At 40.1% G+C, this 18,503-nt stretch overlaps 1 protein-coding gene across 1 annotated transcript in view; it reads left to right on the top strand.

Moving 5' to 3' along the window:
• Window positions 1-18,503, top strand: part of FRMPD2 (FERM and PDZ domain containing 2) — a 53,558-nt gene that overhangs the window by 11,511 nt on the left and 23,544 nt on the right. The window contains exons 8-19 of the mRNA XM_067299601.1: window positions 610-694; window positions 3,225-3,375; window positions 7,231-7,302; window positions 7,983-8,157; window positions 8,924-9,074; window positions 9,171-9,309; window positions 10,215-10,367; window positions 12,566-12,751; window positions 13,643-13,799; window positions 16,461-16,671; window positions 17,602-17,705; window positions 17,862-17,869. Coding sequence (XP_067155702.1) covers window positions 610-694; window positions 3,225-3,375; window positions 7,231-7,302; window positions 7,983-8,157; window positions 8,924-9,074; window positions 9,171-9,309; window positions 10,215-10,367; window positions 12,566-12,751; window positions 13,643-13,799; window positions 16,461-16,671; window positions 17,602-17,705; window positions 17,862-17,869 — 1,592 coding nt within the window. The remainder of the gene's footprint in view (window positions 1-609; window positions 695-3,224; window positions 3,376-7,230; window positions 7,303-7,982; window positions 8,158-8,923; window positions 9,075-9,170; window positions 9,310-10,214; window positions 10,368-12,565; window positions 12,752-13,642; window positions 13,800-16,460; window positions 16,672-17,601; window positions 17,706-17,861; window positions 17,870-18,503) is intronic.

The following is an 18,503-nucleotide window of genomic DNA, read 5'->3' as shown; positions in this document are numbered from 1 at the left end:
GAAGCAATGCCTATCCCTTCTCTAGCAGCAGAGCTGACTGAAGGTGAAAAAAATATTCAAATCTTATTTGCTAATGACTCACAAACCATTCCTATATCCCCATCAGATTTTTACGATGTAGAAACACTCACAAAATAGTTAAGTACCAAATAACCAGTGGAATATTTACAAACAGTTTTCATTTCAGTGATTTTATATCCTAGTCTGATTAACCAGGGAAGTCACATGACATTTTTTCCTTGATTTTATGCCTGGAAACAGAAGAACAAGGAGCATTAAATATAACTTATGAAGAGCAAAAGCTGTTTCACAACCCCCATATATGTATGGAAATAACAGACGTTGTACATATGTAGCTAATCTCCAAACTACGTTCATGTGAAGGCTTGTGAAGAGGGAATAACAATAACTACAGAACTGGGGATGCTGCTGGTGTAGTATTCATTTAGCCCTACCAAGCAGTCATTTATCATGCCCAAACAAGGACGCAAGAGAGGAATTAGCCAGTCAAAATTTTCTCCTTGTTGTAATTGTCCTAGGACGTAGCGCTGAGTGCTGCTATGATTGCTTCAGTCATGCTATTCATTTCAGCCATGTTACTCATTTCAGGGAGATCCCCACCCACGCACAGGTCATGGGATCCCACCCTCAGTGAATCAAGGACACAAAGTAGCTACAAACTCTTCATAAACAGGTAATTGAAACGTGTATTCCTAAAAGATGGAAACTTTTTTATTACCCAGTGGAGCATAGAGATGTAGCGTGGCCATGTCATTATGGGAAAATGCCTGGATCACCATCTGAATCTGTCACCTCTTATCATAACAGGCACTGTTTATGTAAAGCTAGAGTGCATCCAGACTCAGTTTGGCCCCAAGCAAAATTGTCCTAATGCTTTAGTGAGGGAAATGGAGCCTGGGCCAACAACAATCCCTTCAAAACAAGTGCACCAAAGTCTTCCATCTTCACTCTCTTATCACTGTGTCCTGCCAGATGTCACTGCCCTCCAAAGAGCTGGCACAGCTATCACATAGGTGCCCCTAGCATGTTTCAGTCAAAATCAGACCGGTGAACAACAGCAGCTAACCTGGCTCGCTGTGACTGAAACAGCTGGGAAGCAGCTCTACAGAGAGCATGGGAGGGAATAATTTGAGGACACAATTTCCATAGATGGGGGGTAATAAGAAGGTATGGACAGTCACTGCCTTTACTGGCATGGCAATTTGCAGAGTCAATATTTGTCTACATTCAGATTTTGGGTCAGGGTCTGCATCTTGTACTGCTGTTACACTAGCAGAGACCTGATTTATTCTGGAGTGGTTCTGACAGCCCATGTACGTGATCCATAATATTCAGTGGAATATTTGCATTTCCATCTCAGTTCTTAAACTGATTTGCCTCATTTGTTTCAACCATACCCAGCCCCGCACCACTAGTTTACCGAAGAGTTATAGGTAACCCAGGGATGCAAGCAGTAAAAAAAACTCTGGTCTGTCATGAGGATTAGCCTCATTTCAGCCATGGAAGTATAACAGCAGCCCTGGACACAGACAAGGGAAACTGAGACTCACACAACTGATGCTAACTCCTTCACAAAAGCCAGGTAAACTCCACTCCTGCCAAAAAAAGAGTTGTCTAGAGTAAGTGTTAGCATAGTGCAGCTGAAATCACAACTGTTTCCAAATGAAGAAGAAATGTTAAGTACTGTTAGCCTCTAGGCATCACAAAGACCAGAATCTCACAGATAAGCACCATGTAATCCCTGCAGACATCCCATTTAAACTGAGTTCTTGACCCAGTTAAACAGGAGTTTCTTCTTTTAACCATGACATGAGTAATTCAGGCCCACAGGAAGTGCTCCATTTAGATCAATTACCAATTAAATGTGTCCCAAGTAAACTGTTTCAACTTCCTGATAAGTCGGCCACAGTGATCTGAGCCATGTGAGATACCCCAGTATACGTTGAAAATTCCAACAAGAAACAACTGCCAGCAGGAGGCAGGACAGTAGCAGCTTTTCTGAAGAAATAACTGTCTGTTTGTCACAAACACACACACACACATATATATGCTTATATAGATATCTATATACACACACATACTCATATACCTATATGTGTGTGTGTGTGTATAGACATCTATATAAGCATCACACACCTGGCAATGATATCAGTAAGAGAAATTTTATTTTATTACTTTCTCATGGGGAAAGAAAGTCTTCTTAATACTGAACCTTGGGTTTTCAGCTCATAACATTTTTATACCCACAAAAGTCACTTTACGTCGTTTTAGGCATGTTTTTTAGTTAAAAGATCTTTCTGAGGTTGCATTCATGGAAACAGAAATACCTACATACCTTTATACACAAAGGAATGCAAGCTACTTCTAGTAACTTTGTTAAAAACTTTTTGAAACTCCCTGAATGAATTTCCTGAAGCAACTCTCTAACATGCACAAGAGAAGGATGAAACCTTGGGATAACAAAAAAGCTTCCTTGTGACTTTGCCATTTCTTAAAAATACAATTAATCAAAATCTATGTCAACAAAACCTTTCCGAATCTACCATACATTCATTCTTTCCTCACTGATGAGTATATATTGTATTATAAGTTTATTCTAAGCCTGCATTTGTCTGCTCATGTGGAGAACATCATTACTTTATGTGTTGAAAATACAGTAAAAACACAGTTTTCTGAACTGAGCGCTCACACTAATCTTTCTTTTAATTAAACTGAAAATTCCCTCAGCTCCCTAAGACATTAATTTATTCTAACGAATTCATATTCAATTGATCTAGTTACCCTTCCTGGAAACATTCCGAATAATGTAGCAGCGAATGTTAGTGTTTTCTGAGGCTTTTTTGTGACCCCACTGTAGAAAATAATAACTGAGAAATTGACTCCAGCCTGTAGAATTCTCTGAAAGGCCCCGGCTGAAGTCTCTGCCTAGTGAGTTCGCCAGACTTGCACCAGACCGAGCTGGCTCACAAGTACTCTTTTTGTATAAAGGGTATTTAAAATTTATTTATAAAGGATGTCAGTAAAATTATCTCTGTTGAATTCTTTTTCTGTAAGTATAACATTATATAATAGCTTGTAAATGCTATTGTCCGGGATTCCATAAGATCACGGTACTCAATTTACCTTAAGGTCTTTGTCTTCAACTCTATGTTGTTTTGGATACACAACTGGATATATCACTCACTATGACATCTCCTTTGAAGGTCGGTCAGTGCTGTAGAGGAAATCCCTAGTGGAGCTCAGAAGAACAGCAAACACAGCCTGCTGAGTTTGGGCTCCACCTTCTCCGTGTCTACAAAGGACTACACAGCAGCTGCTGCATCACAGAAATGTTTGTTCCAAAGGGAGGAAAAGGTAACTAATGAAAATGCATAACCTGATTTCAAAATGTAAATATCACTAATGAAAAACCTCTCATCCAGTTGTCAGCCACCAATGATGTGCATATTGGCTACGGAGTCATGTCATTAGATGGGTTTCCTAAAATGACAGACTCCAAAGTAGGCATGAGCCAGTTGTGATAAACAGCTCAGAACCGAAGGCAATGAAAGCTCTTGTACAAACAGAATGAGCAAAAGCTTAGGACTGAACCCTCTGTGACCTACATGTGTGATTTCTGCAAGCAGCAAACACCATATGGAGTGTTTTGATCAACTACCTTGACAGAAACTTCAGCACAGCAAAGTTACAGAGAGCCTGAACCCAAACCCTTGCTTGTCAATGATGATCAAAGGACTTAGATTTGTTTTACAGTGTATGCCTCGATAGAAAGCATAGGCTAGCAGTGAGTGTGCCAAACCAATGGCTCACCTAAGGGTCTATTTCTAGCTGCTGAGTTGCTGTAGAACATTTTTGTGGTTTTCCTCTCTGTTAAATGGGAAGGAAAACGCTTCTTTGGCAGCCAGATCACAAAAATCCAGAAATATTGTAATCACGGAAAACTCCACAATGCAGCTGCCCATGGTATGCCCTCTCTTGTGGAAAAGAGAAGGGCCAGGTTTCAGGCTCGTGAGTACTTTCACCTGTGCCAAGTTCACAAGCTCACATGCACAGACACACACAGACCCTTTTGATATTTTATCTAGGTTGTTTTTGTTTGCATAATACAGCCGCAAACAATCCTAGCAATCACACTTCTGGGGAGTGAGGAAAACCACTTCTATTTTAGTTTCCTTTTTCCAGGGCATTTTATTTTTTACTGCAGTTTTGCTCTTCAAACAATCTCCCTCTCCAGTTTCAGCCCAAGTGAATCATACTTGCATGCTCCCTTGCTGCTGCTGCTGCTATCATTATTATTTCAGTATTTCAAATCAGTGCCCCTCTACATTCTCCAGTACTTCACATTCTCTCCCGTCTCAAGACCAACCACTGGCAGAACTTTGAAGACCAAGAGTTTCAGTTAGATATTCTGAAAAAAATGTTTTTATATATAGATTTAGTTTTTAATTGTGTTACAGTTTTTCACTGGAATAATAATTAGCTTCCTCAAAAGGAGTCCAACAACTGTTAAAAGAAAGTGCATTGTGAGAGACAGAAAAAAACTAAGGCACAGCAGGGCAAATAATGATTTCTTTGCTGTTATTTTTAATATGGCAGTACTAGGATCACCAGTCATTCACCAGGTCCCAGTTGTGCTAGGCACTGAACAGGCACAGAACAAAAGATATGAAAGTTTTTATGCTTCTTTGGCCATTACTCTGGACCGACATTTCTACGATAAATCAACTCCACATCTGTAGTTCTTTAATGCTATACAAAATGCTGCAAAGGGTCATTTCTAGGTCCCCTCCTCCCTACTTGATGACCCTCTGCCAGGGACCATATGGAGGGTGGCACAGAACAAGCTAGCTCTGCTGTATTCCCACACTGGAGGAAATCCTCAGAATATTTTTATGACTTCCTAACTCCTCTTTATACCATTGGGGGAATCAGAGGCAGATGCTGCAGGAGACAGGCTTTGGACCTTATTATTCGAAGTCTGAGAAAGTTCATCATCAAAACAGGGGTTTACATGTAAAAGAGGATATATGGGAGGTGTGATAGGACCCATGCTATGGAAATCCCTGTGGGAAAGGACTTACCCTCAGCATAGCTATGGATGGAGGAAAGGCAGGAATGGTTGACCCCCATATGGGTAAAGTTACAGTTGATTTTCATTAGTGGTGGTCTGTGTCATGAAGTTTCAGTTTTTGCTGTACTCATCCATCATTTGATGTCATTTTTTTTCCTTCTCTAAAAAGAAAACATGCTCCTTTCAGTCTGAGTGACTGCTGTCATGATGACAAGAAGAAGAAAATGAAGTAGAGGTCTCTATGAATGTATGCATTCCCCTCCCCAACCCCTCCCTCATGACAGACTGATGTAACTCAGAAGAAAATGGCTGTATGCAGCACAGAGTGGAGTTATTCAAAAAACAGACAGATGCACAGTACGAAGTTATCATGTAGTCATAGCTGCATGCATTACAGAAGGAGTGCATAGAATGTAGGCTCTGGGCTGGACCAGGCTAGAATTAAGAAGTAATTGTAAAGGGGACATGTGGTGTAAGGGCTGGGTTTTGTCAGATTCATCTGGTTTTAGATCCCTCAAGCAGACTGAAATGACTGCAGCAGAGAGGGGAACAGGTAATGGTCTGCAAGTGGTAAGATGTGGATTCTTCCAGCCATTCTACATGAATTAGTCTCTTGACCCATTTAGATCTTTTTCTGAGAAAATTTATGATTTGTTTCATAATACCAGTATCGTGCTGCCAAGACACAATGTAGTTTTATATCGTGAATAAAGAGGGACTAGCAGAAGGAGTTAAAGACACAATGGTCAGATGATACAGGGGAGTAAAGGTTTACAGAGGACAGGGCTATGACCTTTGAGACTCTCTACAGTGCATCTTTTTTTTTTTAATTTTGCCTTTTTATCGCATCAGGAACTTTTCTAATTTGCTGTACTCTGTTTTGCAACTGCCAGAGCCTGGTCTTTAAATTATTACTGCTCAAAATAGCAAGCTCTTCTTTATATTGTGTCTTCCTGACATTTCTAATTCATGCTTCTGGCTTATTTGAGAAGGTCTAGCTAAGATTGCCTTTAATCATTCTGTATTCACTGACATTTAATAATTCTGATAGTTGACAGAATATCAGCAATTGGCTGCAAAATTGGTGTTCATCATGATGGTGAATTTAAAAAAGTTTCCTGAGCTGGATGTCTGCACCTAGTAATTGTTTGGTGCTTCAAGATTTCCGTATCATTAGCCTGAAAAGGAAGACAGTGTAGTTTAACATTTAGAACATAGAATGCTTTTTTATTCACAGCTCTACCACTGACTTACTGTGGTACATGGGAGAGTTACACGTTCTGCACATCAAACCATCCACTGGCTGGGTGGCTACACTTAGCATAGCATTGAACCAAAGCCAGTAAGTCCTGGGAAAGGCAGCCTAAGTAATATTCTCCACAGGGATGATAAAAGATGTCTTCTACAGAATTTACTGGAAGCTCTAGAACTTTTACATTTTTTAAATACAAATCAGTGTTATTCCCTCAAATGTAATTTCACAAATTGTCAAATCACTTGTACTGAAACTTACAAAAAAATTAAACTTGAGGTGGATGTTCAGAAAGAAAAAAATCATCTTGTGCTCTTAAGGTTTGTTGAAGCTAAAGCAAAAGAAAACAAGGTCTGCTAACAACAAATATCAGGCAATCTTCGCCACAGGGAGCAGAAGCAATTCTGCATTTTAGTCTGATTTCCTACAGAAGCCAGGCTTATGAAATCACAGCGGTGTATGTGTACGTATGAAATCACAACGATGTATATGTATGTATGTATGTATGTCTGGGATTTTCCTCATAGTAACCTGGGAATGAAAAGTTTTTTTAGTCACATCTGAGAAAGGGGAAAAGGTCTCAGAAGAAAGTTTTTATAAGTGTCATGAAAATAGGTGACTTGTAAAAGAAACGGACCTTGTAAGTGCATTGACAGAAGAAAAGGCTACAGCATGAGCTCACTCCTAACTGGACCCCAGAAAGTCCACACAGGAGAAAGCCCAAACAGAGAGAAGTCTCCAATCAGCATGTGCACCTTATTAGATATTGAAGTCAATTAGCCACAGCATGCAGATCAATGGGAAATAGGTTTCATTGGTTCTGGTGTTTGGGATCTTCTTAACATTAAGGAGATGTTTATTAAATCTCTAAATTTCCTCCTCACAGTTTTCAGGTCCAGAATTTATTATTTTGTCTAGTGAACCACCAGTGACCTTAGAGCTACCTGGATCAATTGTAGTAAGTATGACCATTAAGAATTTAGAACTAACCTAGTGACCTTTAAGTTGGGGCCCTATAAATTGCATCAGAATCGCACCCCAGGCTTCTTGTCATGTCCTGCTTCCAAGCCAATTTAGGGTTCTTGCAGAGATAGTGAGACTCGAAAAGGAGACCATTTAATTCTCAGTGCTACATAGCTATCTCTGTTGCTGAGATCAGTGTGAAAATAGCTTAATTTATCCTTCTCAGCTAAGAAAGCTCACTTTAACAAGACTTTTGAGAATAAGATTATGCAGCAAATATGCAAAGTGACATCTAGTGCCAATGTACTGTACTCCTCCAGTTTGCAGGCGCATCCTCTACTCTTCATTAAGATAAAGTAAAAAGTTGACAGCATGCAGCAGTAGATACTAGAGTAAAGAAAATCTGGAATTACCCTTAAACCTAGAATGACCCTGGTGATTGTAGAATCTGAGAACGCTCAGCTGTTTTTTTGGGGGATTCCCTGGGTTTTTGAAAAACTGGAAATGTTTGGGACATTAATGTATGATAAGGGAGGCAAGGAACAACATAGTGTTGTGACCAATTCCAGCAGGTTGTGCAGGGACAGGAAATTCGGGGGCCTTGGTAAAAAAAATGCTGTGGAACTTCTGCTTGAACTTGGCACTCATTCTTCACTCTTTGTTACATGTTCTTAGACTAAAAAAGGGAAATCCTATTTGTCCCAAAGGGATCTCAATGTGATTCTGCTCAACGGGCAGTGCCTTGAGGTGAAATGTGACATCAAGTCCAAGGCAAGAGATGTTTTCAACACCGTGGTGGCATATGCAAACTTAGTGGAACATTTCTACTTTGGCTTGGCTTATCTGAAAGGTACTGAGATACAGCTAACTACTGTACCAGTTCTCTCCTGACAGTGCCTCTGTAGTCACTTTATTAATGAATTTCTCTAAGATCCTGATCCTCAGATAGAAGCAGACCCAAAGCTTAAGCAAAAGTAAGGTACATTGGTGTAAACTGTACTGCACTGATGTAAAGCATGTCTACCCTACAACTGTGTACCAGCACAGCCATGCTGGTACTGGCTGATATTCCCATGTAGAAAAGGCTCTGGCCCAGCTTTGCACTGGAATAATGCCGAGCCCTGTTGCCCCAGAAGAAATTCCAGGAAGTGCTGCTGTGAGGCAGACTGACTGTCTTTGCTCGTAGATGTAAGCTGGAGTACAGGTCCAGCTATTTCAACTGCAAGTCCCACATCTCCCTAACCCCTTTCAGCTGGCAAACACTTCCGAGGCACCTGGAGGAAGCACACCTCGTGTGCAGGGCACAAAGATTACAGTGGGGTGTAGAATCTGAGTGGTAAGCTGAATGCAAGCCCTTTGAATTCTTCTTGAATGCTTCCATATATAGCACCCCAATCCAGCATCTAACAACTGTAATCCTAAATTACACACTAAATGTTATCCTAAGGTCTCTGTCAAAGAAGCAATAAGTTAACCCAAGACACAGGGAAGTATATGTCAACTGACATCCATGATCTATTGTTTTATTGCTAGTGATACACCGAGTGAACATAGCAGAACTTTGAGCTACTGAAGTATCTCCAGACTTATCACAGAACCCACAATTCTCATTTCAGGTAAAGAGTTTTTCTTTTTGGATGATGAGACCAAACTCTACAAAGTGGCCCCAGAAGGCTGGAATGACCAACCCAAGAAGAAAACCTCCATCATTAACTTCACACTCTTTCTAAGGATAAAATTCTTTGTCAATCACTTTAACATTATCCAGTAAGTGCATAGTTTTGCTGATGGCAGGAAAAACAGTAGTATTTATGCTGAGTATTCAGGGCTCCTGCTATGTTCCTAAACTTTTTTGTGTTCCAGGCACAGCTTGACAAGGCATCAGTTTTACCTGCAGCTTCGTAAAGATATTTTGGAAGAGCGGTTATATTGTAACGATGAGACTGCCCTGAAACTTGGTGCTTTGGCTTTACAGGCAGAGCTTGGCAATTATGCTTCTGAGGTATGGATAAATAATAATTCTTCAAGATCTCTGTCACCACTTTTTGCAGCTTTTGCTTGTCATACAGAGTTTAAAGAAGAAATGTGAATAACACATAACTTCAGCTAAATCCTTCAGTAATCATATTTCAGATTTAATTTAAATAATTACAATATTTTCCTGATTATGGAGCAATAATGAGACAGATGAATTTGGCAGGAAATCTGGCAGAATGGTACCTAGTGAAAGACTCTTGGTACTTCATAATTGATAACTTCAGTCAAAACTAAACTCCAGAAGATCTGTAGAAAATTTCCAAAATGGACACAACTTGGAAGTGCAGAGGGGCTTAAAGAGAAACATGGAAGAGAAAAATAAAGGAATACTCCAGAATTCACAGAGATTTTGTGTGTAGGCTCCGATCCATAAGACATAAAGACAGAAGGGTCAGTGATGGTACATCTGAATTAGTTCTCAGTTTCAAATTGTACAGAAAACACCCACTTATATTCCCTGTCATATCTTCAGTTATATAAATCAGTGTAGCTCTATTAATTGAACTCTGAGTGGTCCAGCTTTAAAATCAACCAAAATCTGATCCATCCGGTCACTGGGTCCCCCACTGTATTGATGTATATTGATGCAACTGCAGCTGTCAGCTCTAAGTGCAAGACTGCACTCATGCCTCTAGGCCCACCTCTTTCCTCTCTTCTGCACAAAGGAGTGGTCTATGCTCTAAGCATCGTGCTGAGCATGGGCGCAAAAGATGCATTTAGCTGTTGGACACTATCTGCTGTTCTCCAGCTTCTCTTAGGAAATGTCAGCAGGGTGACTTCAGTATATGGGTCACCCTGAAAATGGAAATGCACCAATAAGAAAAGTCAAAAAAGAACAAAATAATGTTTTTGTGTTTTTTTTTCCTGAAGATGCATGGAAAGAGCTATTTTCGTGTTGAGGACTATATTCCAGCAAGCCGAATAGAAAAAATGACCTTGGCATACGTACAGCGAGAGCTTGCTAAACTGCATCGCATGAACTGTTCCCTCTTCGAGGATGAAGCCGAACTAGAATTTTTAAAGGTAACTCGCCACACACCAAACACTATTTTTTTTTTTTGTGGTAGAAAGTCCCTCTCTATTTACTGTCTTCTGCTATTTCCTTCGTCCAATACAAGATTTTAGATGTGGCAAACTTTGGATATTCCACAAAATACTGAAAATTTAACTCTGCTGCACATACTGTCAGCCTGAATAGCTTATATCACACTTAACTATTAGGCTTCCTTTCACAAATAGTTTATAAAGGGTTAATGCAAATTTTCACATGCTAAGGGTTAATGTGTATTTTCAGCATACAACAGAGATGTTGTCTGGGTTCTAGATGATTATGAATACACTGACTGAATGTATTAGAGATGATTATAAAGCATGGGAATAAACACTCTCTTGACTTCTGGAACTATAGGAGCTATTCAGCCATTTTCTAAACATGTAGTAATTATTTGTTTAAAAATATTTGTAAACCATGGAAGGGAGGGGGGGAGGTGTCTGAAGTATTCTCTCACATGACAATATCTCTAGGGTGTCTGGGGTGATGATATGGGATTTAATTTTTTTTCTTATTTTCTCATCCTTCTCCCCCAACTTCTTTGTTTTCCATCACATGAAAAATATCAGGAATTAGAGAATGGATAAATATCAATAGCCATTTTGCTGCAGTGAAACATACTTTTATTTATAGCATCATTTTAAGCTAGCTGCTTAATTATGTTAGTTTATCATCTAACACTAGCCCTGGAATTGAAGAAATAGGCTGAAGCTTAGCCTTAATGACTGTCCCATCATGCGTGGCAAATCCATTGAAGAAAAGCAGCTTTGTTTCAATGAGTAAGACTGTAGAAGGAGCCAATGCATCACACAAAGTGAGAAAGATAGCCCCTATGGCAAGAACATGCAAATTACAAATATGATAGGGATTTCAGAATTAAAGCCAAGATTCAGCTAGTGATTATGGATGCCCCAATTTTCAGGACCTGAACATTTGTGCTCTGGATTTTTTCTGAAAAATAGATCTTCTAAAAGTGTTTTAATTTGGTTGCTGAAAATCTCTATTCAAGGTTGAAAAGTCATTTTGAGTTCCTGCATTAGCTTCCAAAGAAAAAAATGGATTAGAAAAAACTCATATTGATCTGCAGATCACAAAAGGGGACAGAAAATCATCCTCATATTCCATATTTTGATAAAGGACTGTGGGATCTAAGTCACATTTTAATATTTTGTGGCCAAGTGCAGGAGGAAGAAGGACAAATAACAACATCTAGAGCCTCTGGGTGAGGTTCTTCTAAGTCTCCTCCGCATACTGCTAAAAGGCAAGGGCAGAAGCTGACTCCTCAGTCCCTTGCAGTATAATCCTACTTGCCTTTCTCCCAGCAGGGAGCACTGTGCAAAAAAGAAGCCTCACTCAAGGTCTCTTACTCCAAAGTCTGATATTGAGGGGAATTCTGGGTCAGTAAAATTCCCTCAGAAGTTGTCATCATATTTAAGCTTGACCTTGAGACACAATTTAACAACTCCTATAACTTAAGACTCTTGGCAATGGAAATTCATAATGTTTAATTTTAAAAGATGATAGTGATGAACAAGTAGGGGTATGTACCTGAGTTTGCTGAAGGCTGTGAGCTGTGGCTTCCTTGCTGTTAAGATTTCCAGTTTGTCATTGCTATTGTGGAAAGGAAACCACGTAAGCCCGTAACAATATCAGAGTAGAGCTGGCGCCAAAGTATTAGCAGTTTTAGCATCATCAGCATATTTGCTGCACCTCTTTTTGGGAAAACAAAGACAGAAAAGAAAATGGAAAGGAACAAGGTTCAACATTAGTCAAGTAGCATTAATCCTGCATGGATTGCTATTTGGAAATCTGCACAAGTGCTAAGTAGCAGTAATACTGAGCACCTCAGTGCCACTATAATGTTTAGATTGTTGTGCAGGAAGCTGAATAATCCTCTTAGCTCTTCAAATGAGGTGTGTGGGGAAATGTTATTTCAACTTTACACACGGAAAATTAATGCATGAAATGGCTCTATGACACACTATGGTCAGGCAAGGCAGTCAGTGAGGCAGCAGGGATGAAAATTTGTTAAGAGTTTCCACAGGTTTCTAGAGAGAGTGAAAGAATATTCAGTAGAGACACCCGCAACCATTTTCCCTCTCATCTACCTTTTTCTCCGACATGCCTCTTTTTGAATAATGTATGGTAACTGCACTTTTTCTCTACAAAGGTGACTCAGCAACTCCCTGAATATGGAGTGTTATTCTATCAAGTGTCCCAAGAGAAGAAAACAGCAGGAGGGGACATCATCCTGGGAATCTGTGCCAAAGGCATCATTGTATATGAGGTCCAAAATCACACAAGAATTGCCAGTTTAAGATTCCAGTGGCGTGAAACAGAGAGAATTTCAGCTCATGTGAGTTGGAAACAAGTGAACCTCTTCTCTACTCTAACACTTTATTCCTCTTCTGCCTGTCCCTTTTATAAATACCTTGCATTCAGAGCCTGAATTCAACTTATTCTGTACAGACATGTCCATTTTGAAAACAGCCCCAAATCAAGGCCAGATCTGGATGTGGATCCTGAGAAAACAAATTCTTAGTGATGTTCAGTGCAGGAGTTTTTTGCCCATTTCTGGAGGCTTAAGTCAAATTATTACAAAACTGAGCAATATGGTGTTAACTATTACAGGGACTATGTTAAACCTCTTTATAGCATATTCCATACTCTTTCCTTCTCTCTCTTTTCTCCTGTGTTTCCCTTTCTACAGCAGGTCATGGGATCATGTCTCTCTCTTTCCAGATCTCATTTTTCCCATCCCCATCTTTTTGTATGCTGGTGTCTGTTCAGAAACAAGTACTGGTGACAAGCTTACGACCTGCTCTAAGTGGTATTTTTGCCACCAAAGATCTATCAACCAACCACCACAGTGTTCTTCACTCCCAACTTGTTTTCTCTCCCAAAATTGCCCATTTGCCCCTTGAAGATATTTTCATTTTCATATTTAGTTGGTTTAAACATTTTAACATGTGTAGGGCCAAGTTTTGCCAAGCCTATTAACCTGCTCCCAACGCAGGCAATGTCCAAAGGCTCTTGACTTCAACATAGGGGAGTTATGATCCGAATGACAGACACCTCACTCACAAATGTTGATTTTATGATAGGCATTTACTACACCCAAAACGCATGCAGCCAGGCATAAATATATCTGTACAAACAAACAAGATCACACAGAATAAACTTTCAGTGCCTCAGTATTATGACTGATATGTTATATAAAGCAAGCTATGCATTTTTTTTTCTTCAGAGAAAAAAATTCATGATTGAAAGCAGCTTCAGTGGCAAGAAACATACATTCATTACTGACACAGCAAAGACTTGTAAATATTTACTGGACCTCTGTTCTGCCCAACACAAATTCAATGCACAGATGAATTCTAGGCAACTTCGGCAAACTTCACCACGTAAGCTATAAATGTACTTTTATTATACATGCCATAGGACAATGTTAGGTTTTATAGGGGAGAGGAGAACTCAAAGAAGAAAAGTGGCCCTTAGTTAAGCTGAGAACCAGAAGACCTGTCACATCAGTTTCACTTGAGCTTCAGTTCCTCACTGCAGAGCAGAAAATAATGTCTCCTACATTACAAACAGTTAAAGATCTGTGAGTCAAAGTTTGTTTTCATGTCTGTGTGTGTGTGCGTGCAGGGAGGAGGTAGATACTCTGGTGATAAACACCATATAGCTAAACTCAGATTTTAAAAAAGCTTGATTATACTTCACTTCAGGAAACCTGCTGGGAATTCTGAAGGAAGAGATCAGATTTATCCCCAGCATAACTGAGAAATGTTCCACACAAAGAATAACTATAGTGTCCAGATACACTGGAGCAGAATTTAGTCTATTGGATATCTTTATCTGAGACACGGGTTCAATGTTATGGTTCGATCCCAGACCAAAACCACCGAACCAAAGGCACATCAGTCACACTCACTCAGCTATGTAGGTTTTAGCTGCTCTTCTCTTCCTCTGTTTTGCCACATCCGCAGAAAACCTGACTATTACCTCCTTAGAGTTTAGATTTTTCATTCTTTCTTGGATGACATGCTGCCTGACCGAGGGCAGTTACATTGCTTTTCTCACCCACTGTTCTCAGCTTGCTCTGTAAAGATAGGTGAGGATCATTGTGGGGAAACTGAGGCACAAAATAAAGGAAATAGCCTTAAATGACATAAATCTGCACCAGTCTTGGCTTCAGTGGAGCAACATGGGTTTTCACCAGCTGAGGACTTGTCCATTGGCTTGAACAGAATCATGATCATTTGCACCCACTGAAGATTTGGCACAGTGAGTCATAGCAGAAGAAGAAAATCCAAGCCTTATCCACTAGGATCCTTCTTTCCTCTAGTAAAACTTTAAAATGGCTGGCAATGAAATTATATAATGGGATATAACATGGGATATATGATTAAAAGCTTGTTTTTTTCATTGAAGTTCTTTCACAAAAAAAGAAATTTGTCCTGCATGAATTTGTTCCATAATGTGCTACAATGACACTTATGTTCGAGGTGCCCTCTTTGTTAGGGCTCTTGTAGTTTCTAACAAAACTTAGTGGAACTGTGTTTTGCAGCATACAAATGAGTCCTAATAGTGAATTTTATGGTTTTCTGAGCCACATTTGCTTGCAGTACTATTTCATGAAAGTTATTGCATGCCAGATATAAGGGAACAAAATGACTGAGAGCTAGGAAAATTATAACCCAGGTCCTGATTACAAGCGCCTCAAATCACTGAAACCAGTCAGACTTTCTCTACTCATGTGACTGCAGGTTCTGAGGTTTGGGGTGTGCTGGCTCTCCTGGAAAAACTGGCTCCCTGAAGACAAGTGATGGACCATAGTTCTAAATGCTGCCTTTGCCACCACAGCACACAGAACCCATTTCTTTTCTCTCATAAAGGACTGTAGGAGATGATAAGACTCCTTCTGCATGAGCCAATAGCAAAACTCTTTCTTCTGCTGCCCAGTGCAGAGGCATAAGCCACAATCTCTTCAAAATTTGCAGGCAAACCCTTACTTTGAAATCCCCATGGCAAGTCTCAGACTGCACTAATAATATGGACAGTTAAGCCTTCTGATGCCTTAACAAATGCCTCCGATCAAAATCACTGAGGAAGGAGGGAACCTAGGCTTAACGCTGTAAAGAGTAATGTTCTAAAAGTTGCATTCAGACTAGTATCTGTTAGGGAAAGACAATGGAGGTCAGCCATCACATACAAGCAGAATGAAAGCCCATATTTGTGTTACCTCATGGCAAGCAGGTTCTTGTTTCACTTTTAGACACGTCCCCAGTTGCTCGCTGACCCTCTCTCCTTCAAATCCCCTCTCAGGGGTGCTCCACCCCATCAAATGAGAATCTAAATAAATGAACAATGCCTCCTCCAGCATTATCTTATTTCAGGGAAATAAAATCTCTTGAGAGGAATAATGCAGTAGATTCATATACTGCAGGGCTCAAATGTCATTAAGAAATTAGCAGATTACACACAAAGGTGGAAAATGGGATACCAAACATTGCCACCAAGGTGGTACCCCACTCAAACTCCACTGCGCAAATCACTCAGAGCAAACGACCAGCTCCTTGGCCCCTCTCTGATCTTGAGAGCATGTGTTTGTAGTGTTCCTGTCTCCTCAGATATACTTGTGTTGGAGTGGTGGGCCTGTGAAGGGTGGGAAAACACCAACCTGGCTGATTCAGTCTCTGACAGACAGAACTTTCTCCATATGCTGAATTTTCACACAATACACTTTTCAGAGATAGTCAGGTTTAAATTATACAGGTCTGTACATTTCATTTGCCTTTGTGGAAAGTGGATTTGCAGTATAATTTACAGAAATGAAATCTAAATACAGAATATACTTCCTATGAAATAAATGGATTGAAAACTGGACTCTCAATCCAGGGCCTAGATATTCTCAAGGATGCCAGAACAAATATATCTGTGACGTCAATCTGATTACTGGCATGTTGAAAAGGTTAGACAGAAAGCAGCTTTGAACTTAAAAAGATGGGATAATGTCAGTGGATTTATCTTTTCTTCCTTCCCCAATTTCCCTTCTTATTCAGAGGACAGTAAATTTATGGAAATAGACAAATCAAATTCTGCATATGCAGCTCAGCATGAACACCTTGCCCTGATTCAGAGACTGTCTCAGTCAGAGAATGTGCTGTATGGGACAAACCTGGAAAACCTTTCTGCTGGGATGATGAGCAAATCTTGTGATAACCTCAGTGTGGAAATCAGCAACAGGACTAGAGACAAAAGTAATCTCGGCAGGTAGGTTTGCTTTTTTCTCTAAACATCTAACAATACTCAGCTGCAGACTATATCATTGCAAATTTCTTTGGTAAGCTATGAGGTGCCAGACATTTTTCTGCAGTATTTATTGTGGTCACAGCAAAAGGCCCAGTCAGGACTGGGGCTCCATTGTGCCAGCAACTCTGCAAGCACAGGCAGGAAGCTAACAATCTACCAGGTAAGAATTTGAAAAAGAGGTGACATTTAAGTTTGTACCAGATTCAGGAATGAGCCACTTATGGGATACAGAGAAGGATAAAAATGAGGCAGAACAATAGTAAAGTCTTTAATGTATGTGCACCTTCTCTGGAAGAGGCAGTACGTAAACTGAATGCAGGGTGGAAGCTGTTTTGGAGCAGGTCTTCCCTAATAGATTCCCCTGTCCAAAGGTGCAAACACAGAAAACAGTATAGAACTTTTCTCTTTTCATTTACATTGGTACATTCATCAGAGTGTAGGTGGTTACCGTAGCTGCAAACAGTTTTCAAGGCTTTTGATGAATTCTAGTGCCTTTTAGAGTGCTATGAAGTACAACAGAACCAAGAAGAACACAAACTACCAGGAAAACTTTCAGACATAGCATTATCTAAATGGACAGCAGGACCAACTGAATCATGCTGCGACTATGCTGTGCTTTCCTGCTGCATGCACTCAGCTCAGAGAACAATACAGGGGGAAACAGTCACTATGTGAGTGGTCTAATAGCAGCTGTTACGTGGAAGCAAATGCTTGCAAGGATAAGACTGCCTGTCCCCTGCAATGAAATGTGGCCCAGAATCAGAAGACATGCTGAAAGGCTACAAATGTGTGCATTCCCCACTTGGCTCTGACAGACTAATGACAATGAAGAGTGCTGAATACCATTGTTGATTTGTTATTGTAATGCAGTCTTCATTCCCTCCCCTGCAGATCTACATCAGGGCTATCCCAGTCAGAAATGCACATCAATCTGAATGGAAAGCAAAGGAGTTATGACTACCTCTCTATCCATTCAACTCAGAACACAATCAGTGGTGAGTATAATAGTCATGAAGGGAGATGGTACTCTTCCATATTTATTGTTTCACTGGCAAGAGACCAAAATATATTCTATTTACAAGTCAAAGAATAACCTTTTGCCACTTCTAGTTCAGGGAATTAACTTCTCTTTCACTCCTCCTTTCTATCAGGATCAGTGGTAAGGGACTTGATGATCAAGTTTTTCCACCAGTGATGCCTAATATTCTTCAGAGAAGTAGTTCAGTACACCCAGGACTCTTGCCTGGGGCAATATCCCAGTGCTTGGAGGTCACCACTTGGTTTGCCATTGAGATCCTCAACTCATTAAATGATGCATGAGACAAAACATATTCTAGCTCCCTCGTCTGTGCTTGTGTTTGCATGACACAACTAACTGGAATAAGAAGCACTAGACACCTCATTTTCTTACAGAAGTCAGTTGCCTGCTATCACATGAACACAGGGAACAGATCTATGGAATATGAAGCTGTGATTATCTATCCAGTCCCTTTTAAAGTTAGAACTGTACTTGTACACACCGTGTACACATTGCGGCAACTGCACAGTATTAAGTAGTGTTGCACTACAAAAGCCATCATCACAATCAGTGCTGATGGGATTACAATTACAGAGCCAAAAGGGCTCTGTAGAGCCCGCAGAGCCTAGGACAAGAGTTTTCAAAGGAACGCGTAACTGATTTTGTGCCCACATTCCCCTCATGTTCAATGGGCATCAGGTGCCCGACTCTTCAAATAACCTGTTCTTAACAAGACTAAATGTGTACTCTCCCAGAAATGACAGACAGAATATAG

This window comes from Apteryx mantelli, chromosome 7 (assembly GCF_036417845.1).
Source record: "Apteryx mantelli isolate bAptMan1 chromosome 7, bAptMan1.hap1, whole genome shotgun sequence".
Lineage (NCBI taxonomy): Eukaryota > Metazoa > Chordata > Aves > Apterygiformes > Apterygidae > Apteryx > Apteryx mantelli.
This window is presented reverse-complemented; position numbering and strand designations above follow the sequence as displayed.